The sequence below is a fragment of the Caenorhabditis briggsae genome (genome assembly GCF_000004555.2).
Source record: "Caenorhabditis briggsae complete genome, chrV, whole genome shotgun sequence".
NCBI classification, from domain to species: Eukaryota; Metazoa; Nematoda; class Chromadorea; order Rhabditida; family Rhabditidae; genus Caenorhabditis; species Caenorhabditis briggsae.
Genome location: NC_013488.2, coordinates 15,552,794 through 15,560,693, shown reverse-complemented (window position 1 = coordinate 15,560,693; position 7,900 = coordinate 15,552,794). Strand labels below are relative to the sequence as shown.

Here is a 7,900-nt window from a genome sequence, read left to right as displayed (position 1 = left end):
CGTTTATTTTTTCAATATTTTTCGATGTTTTCGTTCGTTTTCGCTCTTTTTTTCTCGTTTTTTCTCGTTTTTTCCCCATTCCATTTCCCCATTTTTCCCACCACGTGAAATCCACGTGTCATTTTGAATTAGTTAATTTCGGCTGGCCTACGAGTTAGCTGGGGCGAGCTTTCTGACCCCCCTCGCCTGAACCCACGTGCCAACGTTTAGAAGTTTGATCCTCTACCAAATAATTCAGCAGCGAATTTTTCCCAAAATCTCACGTTTACTAGGGCGCGATTTCTGGCCCGTTGCCTTGGACTCAAAGTTCCAATTTTAATTAGATCAAATGACGTGAATATGTGTTTTCTGAAAAAAAAAATTATCACGAAAAACCCCGAGCCCCCAATTTTCGTATTTGTCATCATTTGTCCCCATAACCTCTCCACAATTCAAAATGATCAATTATTGATTTTCCGCCTATTTCTATATTTTTGATGGCCGCTAAAGAGAGTACAAAGAGTACAAAAAGCACGGAAGAGTGTGCGGCGCCACAATCTGGTTTCTATGGATTAGCCGTCAGTTTTGAAATGTATTTATTTTTCTGAAAAAAAAGAGCTTCAGGATCATCCAAATCATGGCATCATCGCATCGATTTTAAAACGAAAGAGTCGAAAGTTCAAGATATCGGATGAGGTCATGAAGATGTGCAAAGCAGTGGAAGCCTACAAATCTGCGTCCGACAATCTTCACCAATCGATTCTCTACTGGCTTGTTGAGGATCCAGACATTTCGAAGCAACTGGTTTCTGTGTTTAAAACCGATCCAAAATACAAATACGCTGGACAGTACCTGATGACTTATGAGAATTTGATGAAAAGGGGAAGGGATAAGACAAAGTATGAAAGTATGGAGCCAGTGATGAAGACGTTGATGGCGTTGGATGTGGAACAGGAGAAGAGGATCAAGAAGATGGTCGAGATTCTGAGACCATTGACAAAGTTCATTGGAGAGGATTATTGGGAGTACGCAAGACTTAGGAAAGGTACTGTAGACACTCGTGTTCTTGTTTAATATACAATATAGGTCAAAAAGAACGTAATTTTTTAAAAAGATTTTCCGCCATTCTGACCATTTTCAGGAGTCTAGAGCTCAGCTGTCAAGTGTCCTATCCTTTTGAAAAGTTTTGAGAGTCTAAAACAGACCAAGAATGAAAACGTTTCATTCACAGAATGTTTTGAAAGTCTCCAGTTTTTCAGGTATGTGAATGCAAAGTTTTCAATCTAGGTCTGTTTTACACCCTTCAAAATTTTCAGAGCACTTCAAAGTACCAGACTTCTGAAAGTGATCAAAATCAATACGTTTTTGTATATTTGATTGACTGGTTCAGTATATTTCAGTATACTGGGAGTCACTGGAAGGTTACGAGGACGCGATCACAGTGCAGAACAAGGAACGAACGGAACAATCAGAACAAGCCACGGCGAATGCTCAAAAATGGAGAAACGATTGTCGTCAGAAAATAACCGATTTCATTCAAACGTCTATTTTCGATCAGAAATCGAAACACGCGGAGTGCGTTCTCAAGTGAGTTTTTGAATTTTTTTGAATTTTTGAATATCTGAAATTTTACGTCAAAATAATTCCAGATTTCGGGACGAGGCCGTGTACTTTCATCGCGCCATGTCTGAACTGATTCCGTTCAACGAGGGCAAGAACAATAGTGGAATGAAAGCGCCGACTTCTAAGTGAACTTTCCCTGTTTTCTGTAAATAAAAATACCGTAAAACCTAAAAGGGCCCCTGAAATTGAAAGGCCCCTTTAAATGAAGTGTCCTCACGAAAAATAGAAGTGCTCCCTCTATTTGAAGGGCCCCTCTATTTGAAGTACCCCCCTCTAATTGAAGTGCCTCTTTGACTATCTCCTTTGATTTTCGGCCGTTTTTTCTGTTGTTTTGATTGAATAATTGTAAAATTAAAGAAAAAACTGGCACCTGACAATGAGAATTTGAATGCCGTCGCTATATCACTGATTTTTGTCTCGTTCGTTCGATTTTCGCTGGGAGTTTACAATTTGAAAAAATTCTAGTAATTCCACCGATCAAAATGATACCAAGAAACCTGAATTTTATGCAGAAAAGCGGACTACATTGAAAGAAAAAATTTGTTTAATACAGTATGGGATTTAAGGGCGGGACCTCGTAAATCGGTACGAACGGCGCCCGCAAAACTCTCAGGTGCCAGTTTTTTTTTATTTGACAATATGAGAAATTGTGTTTTTTTATAAAGAAATTTTAACGGATTCTGAGTAGAAAAACAAAATATTCACTGAAATATGATGTCACTCCAATAGAAATTCCATTCTCAACGACCCCACGAAAAATACAAGTGCCCCCTCTAACTGAAGGGCCCCTCTAATTAAAGTGCCCCCCTAGGGGCTCCACGAAAAATAGAAGGGCCGGCCCTTCTAATACAGGTTTTACGGTAAATGAAATTTCAGATACTATTTTCTAATTGTAATCCCTTTCAGCAATTTCCTACGGTCCCGTAATTTGGTTCTCTTTTTTCAGGTTCCTTTATTTTTAGGGTTCTCTATTTCCTAGATCAGAAATACGTTGAATTTCAAGATTTAAAAAAAATTATCAAAAAATGTACAGGTTAAAAAAAACATTACAATTAACTTTTCAACAAAAAAACACGTCAATTATGACACCCGACAGTTTTGACCCAACGCGAATTCTCATGAAAATGATAAGTGATTGGCATCATTTTAGGCCCAGATTTGTAATCAGCTTCAGAATGGAAACAGTTCATGTCCGATCTTTGGGGAATCTGAAAACCCAAACTTTTTGATTTTGAGACTTTCCAGGTTTTAAAATTATCTTACCAAACATCCTTCCCCATTCGGACATTCTGTTTGGAATTTTTTATAGAATTTCTCATAGTAGCAACGATAGATAATTGGGAAATAATAGGATTTCGTTGGTAGATTGCCAGCGATTTTGAGAATCGATGATGTGTTGAGTAGTCTGAAAATCCTTAAAGTTTGAATGCTCTGAAACTTGCCACAAACCTCTCAAAATCCTTTTGTATCTCCACGAGCACCGAATCATTCAACTTCATCTCTGGCATTTGCTCAAAATGGCTCATTCTATATGGAATAATATCCTTTCCATCTGTATCAACAGGTTTTTGTATATGAATCAACCAATTTGACCTCAAGAATAGCTTCCGTTTGTAGGAGAAATTAAAGGATTCATGAATCCACATCGAATTGATACTTGTCGGTTTAGTCATCACTTTTCCATAGTCTTGCTCATTTACAAACCATGTATGACCGAAAAGTTCCGAAAAGTCGAAATCCCGAATATTCGCTTTGTTATGGACCAGCATTTCTCTTTTATTGTAATGAAAGGTTAGAATGCCTGGATTTTCCAGATGAAGTGCAGAAAACTCATCATAATAGGAATCATATCCACGTGGGAATAGGATATCATCGATGTCGAAAAATGTAATAAACTCAGCAGCTTCCTTATACTGTAGCAGGCAATCTGTTTGCGCTCCAGCTTGATTTCTAAGCTCAGATTCCGAGTTCGGTTCTAATGAGTTCTCCGAAGAAGGATTCTTAAACTTCAATTTCATCCAAAAATCAATTGTGGCATATCCCAGACGCTCATATTCTTGTGCCAATTCGAAGAAGGAATCCAGCATACTGGTGATGTAGATGTGCAGGTGTCCACCGAATCTTCGAGCTACGTGGGCGTGAGTGACAAAAAGTTGCCATTGCTCAGCGATAAATTGCGGAGAAATACAGATGATAACTGGAGTGGGTGCGGATTGACGAGGGAGTTTGAAAGGGATCTGAAATTATATTTTAAGGTGGGAAACCAAAAAATGGTTTTCTGTGAATTTGATAATAATATCAGAAACGCCGCTCTGATACCATATAGAATAGAAACACTCTCTTCCCCCACACTGTCAAGTTTGAGAAAAATTTTTTGCTCCTGTCAAAGATATCAAAAAGTTGTCAACTGAAAAACTGCTCATCATGATAGTACTAACATTTTATCAATAGAGAAATTTTTGATATCTCTCGCATAACCTGAAGCAATTGAGCGCAAACTTGATAGTGTGCGAACCCTTCTATCATAGGTTTTACGCTGATCATTTTTCCTGTCGTATCACCGCTCACCTCAACTTTAGTATTCCCATCGAAAATCTCCAATTTCTTCATTTCAGGTAAAACATTAGTAGTAGCAACAACGTTCACTAATCGGCATGCTTCATTGAGTTGTTCCCTGTAAACAATATTGTTCAAAAAACCAATATCTCATCCTCACTTTATCAAAGTTGGATGTACAGTAATCGACTGATTTGACCCATTCGTAGCTACCAATTTCATCTGATATCTTGTTATATCTCTTACAGTATTCCTATCCAACAGTAAAACCATTGCTATTGCATTCTCTCCGAGAGACTTGGACCTTGGATAGTAATAAGTGTTAATGATATAAGCATCAGTGCTTGTAGCGGGGTCTCCCAAAAATAAAATCGTCAATTTATGCCGGAAAGTTTGGTACCATGATATGAATTGATCATTGGATCCGATAATTGGAGGGAGGATAATGAAAATGGCAATGAAAATGAAGACAATGGTCAACAGAAATTTCCACTCCTGAAACTAGAACTAATAGATTACCGTACTCAAAATCAAAAAATATAATGCTACCTTTCGTTTAATTTTCATTAGTGTAAAATTCAGGAAGTTTGTAGAAAATCAATCCAGGAATCGGGTATGGACAGGCGGATTTTTAAGAGATTGAATACAGAGATAAAAAGAAATGAAACGGAGAGAAAGGCAAGATGCATCGGTTGGAAATAGATACAGCGTTGTTAGCGGAAATTCAAGCAGTTTTGTCGACATTCACAACTTCTGGAAATCTGGAATAAAAAAAGATCTTTGGGGAACTTGAAACAACTTTACGACACAACAAATTGCCTGTTTTACTATTGGGAGACTCGCCACGAACACTGATGCTTACATAATTGACACGTACTACTATCCATGGTAGAAATTTTTCAAGATATCAGAAGAATTTGGTAGCGACGAATGGGACAAGTCAGTCGGTTACTGTACTTTGATAAAGTGAGGATTTGAAATTTCCGTAGAAAATCCTTTTTACATAACTTTGCCCAGAATGTACATTTTCAACCTTTGTTCTCCCGATTTTTAAAAATTTTATTCCACAGTTTTCTTTTTTCAAAAAGCAGGAACTTCATCTTTATCTAATTTTCATTTTCAAATCTCCCGTTTCTCCTTGTTCCGGCAGATTCACTCTATGTACTTGGAACCTCGAATCGAACCCGGTTTGCACTCCAATTCGCAGTCCAAATAATTTTTGTACATAGCTTTGTTCGATTTTCCCTAGATCAAAGTATGTTCAAAAAACAGGGTCCGGTTTTTAGACGGAATTCTCAGAGATGAAATTTCAGATAAATTTCAAAAGTGGAACAAATGGAACATATTGGTCAATTGGAGGAAAAAACTGGTTTTGGTAGTAGTTTTCGAAGGTGACTAAAATTTTTTGAAATTTTGTTTCTGGGAATCTCAAACAGTTTTGACTTTTTCCGTTTGAAAATCTTGTTTTGTATACCGTTAAACCTGTAATAGAAGTAGCCTCCAATTAAAAAAATGTTGAGCCAATTCATCTTGGTTCTTTTTGCAGATATGAAAAAATGTCAATTGATAAATGATTGATCATAAAATCACAAACATTTTAGCAGTTGACCGATTTTTGTTTTATGGTAAATGTTCCGAATAAAGTAATGAACTGTTTAGCGAATGTTCCAGGAATTAATCTTTGAAAAGCATTGAAAAATCATTTTTAAAAATTCATTATCAAATAATTTCAAATTATAAAAAAAACACAAGTTTCAATTAAAGCTTCGAGTGACTGTCAAATTGTTAGAACCAGCATATTTCAGAGGTGTCCAGTGCGGCGGATAGTAATCTTCGGATGTGAATTCTCCGGTTTCCAAAATATAATCTTTTGTGTACTTGATATCAGTATAATACACAGTGTTTCCTTTGGATAGGTATCCCATCCACCAGCCAAATGTTGAGTGGGCGGCTGAAAAATCTATTTTTTGAAAATGATCTGGCGGGAAATTCAAATTCCAAAAAAAAAAGAAGCACCAACCTGTAATAATGACCACATCACAATTCGCCTTCGAGTACAACAAGTCGTCGGATGGCGAATTTTGGGAAACGAAGGCGTCTTGAGTATTATATACTGTTCTATTTCTCAATGAATCCATAAAACTGAAATCGTCTCCGAAGAATACGGTAGCCATGTGTTTTCGACTACGGCCTTCTGAAATGAAGTTTCAGGGTTTCATAGAGATTGAAGTTTCAAAAATTCAAATAATTACCTTGATTTTGCACGAAATCCATGGAACTTTTAATAAAGTGTTCCCCTGCCACGTGAAAACCGACCCGGAGAAAATCTCCTCGTCGAATATGTACGCATGTTCTGAACAAGGGTAAAATTTATAAAAATACACTTTTCTGAAATAAGGCTTCCTTTCGGTCTGGTAATTTAGCCGACCGACCGACCACCGACCGAGCCGACCGACAGCCGACCAAGCTGACCGATCGGACGGCCCCTGACCGACCGACCGTTTTCGTGCATTTGCGCGTCAACGTGTTTGCACACGCAGCATTGTATTTTACGACAAACTACTCACTAAATGTCTCGTTTGTCGTAAAGTAAAGTGCTTCGTACGCAAATATAGTCATTTTGGATCGGAAAAACGCGTAATCGGTCAACTCGGACGGCTGTCCGTCGGCTGAGTCGGTGTTCAGTCGGTCGGCGGTCGGCGATTTTCGAACGCCCGAAGTGGAAGCCATCAACATTGGTCTAGATCATTTCGTTCCATTTTAATGTCTTTTCCATATGCTTTTCCCATTGAACGTGTTCAAAATCAGATATTTTTGACAATGATTCGTCTTTTTTTTCAAGCGATTTTTATTGCGTCGCTGTATGTTGTTTTTAAAGGAAAACCCCTAAAATCAAGATGATCTGTTTCCGTGTTTTATGGTCACTTATTCGTTTTTTCAAAACATTTTTTTTAATTTAAAAAAAACTCACACAAAAGTGGATTCACTGGAAACTGGAAGGTAGAAAAAGTTGTTGACTGGTGTTTTCAGGAAACCGAGCAACTCGTTGCGCATTTGAGAGAAATATTTCCAGCTCTGTAAAAAAACATTTCAGAGTTTTTTGGAAATAAAAAAAAAGATAGTTACCTGATAATGAGTACCCTTCAGATGAAGATACTCATCTTTATTCTCTTTCAACACACTTGGATTGTCAAATGTACAACATTTTTCATGGAATGATGTTCGTCGTATTGCTCGCGGAACCTGAAAATATTTACTTTAGTTTTCTTTTTTTTTAAATCGAAAGTTTTCTTTTGAAATGCAATTTTTTTGAATCTAGCTATTTTTAAATCAGATATTCTTTTTTTCTCAGAATCTCAGAATCTCAGAATCTCAGAATCTCAGAATCTCAGAATCTCAGAATTTCAGAATCTCAGAATCTCAGAATTTCAGAATCTTAGAATCTCAGAATTTCAGAATCTCAGAATTTCCGAATTTTAGAATCTCAGAATCTCAGAATTTCAGAATCTCAGAATCTCAGAATCTCAGAATCTCAGAATCTCAGAATCTCAGAATCTCAGAATCTCAGAATCTCAGAATCTCAGAATCTCAGAATCTCAGAATCTCAGAATCTCAGAATCTCAGAATCTCAGAATCTCAGAATCTCAGAATCTCAGAATTTCAGAATCTCAGAATCTCAGATTCTCAGATTTTCAGAATCTCAAAATTTCAGAATCTCAGAATTTCAGAATTTTAGAATCTC

The 7,900-nt window shown here is 37.1% G+C and overlaps 4 protein-coding genes across 4 annotated transcripts in view; 1 reads left to right on the top strand and 3 right to left on the bottom strand.

Moving 5' to 3' along the window:
• Positions 1-3: 3 nt before the first annotated feature.
• Positions 4-84, bottom strand: CBG27253 (the record flags this gene model as incomplete). The annotated part of the gene is made up of 1 exon (XM_045238230.1): positions 4-84. The coding sequence occupies one exon, from the start codon at positions 82-84 to the stop codon at positions 4-6; it is 81 nt and encodes a 26-aa protein (XP_045098361.1).
• A 392-nt stretch (positions 85-476) lies between these two features.
• CBG04867 lies at positions 477-1,731 on the top strand (the record flags this gene model as incomplete). The annotated part of the gene is made up of 4 exons (XM_002637990.2): positions 477-557; positions 604-1,024; positions 1,380-1,566; positions 1,629-1,731. The coding sequence occupies 4 exons, from the start codon at positions 477-479 to the stop codon at positions 1,729-1,731; spliced, it is 792 nt and encodes a 263-aa protein (XP_002638036.2).
• A 947-nt stretch (positions 1,732-2,678) lies between these two features.
• On the bottom strand, positions 2,679-4,725 carry CBG04866 (the record flags this gene model as incomplete). The annotated part of the gene is made up of 6 exons (XM_045238228.1): positions 2,679-2,810; positions 2,866-3,007; positions 3,052-3,839; positions 4,171-4,276; positions 4,319-4,650; positions 4,708-4,725. 6 exons carry the CDS (start codon positions 4,723-4,725, stop codon positions 2,679-2,681), a joined length of 1,518 nt encoding a protein of 505 aa, XP_045092788.1.
• A 1,187-nt stretch (positions 4,726-5,912) lies between these two features.
• CBG04865 overlaps positions 5,913-7,900 on the bottom strand; it is a gene marked incomplete at both ends in the record, with an annotated part of 3,416 nt that continues 1,428 nt past the window's right edge. Inside the window, 5 exons of the mRNA XM_045238227.1 lie at positions 5,913-6,109; positions 6,179-6,352; positions 6,411-6,511; positions 7,130-7,233; positions 7,341-7,505. Of these exons, the coding sequence (XP_045092787.1) occupies positions 5,913-6,109; positions 6,179-6,352; positions 6,411-6,511; positions 7,130-7,233; positions 7,341-7,505 (741 nt within the window). The remainder of the gene's footprint in view (positions 6,110-6,178; positions 6,353-6,410; positions 6,512-7,129; positions 7,234-7,340; positions 7,506-7,900) is intronic.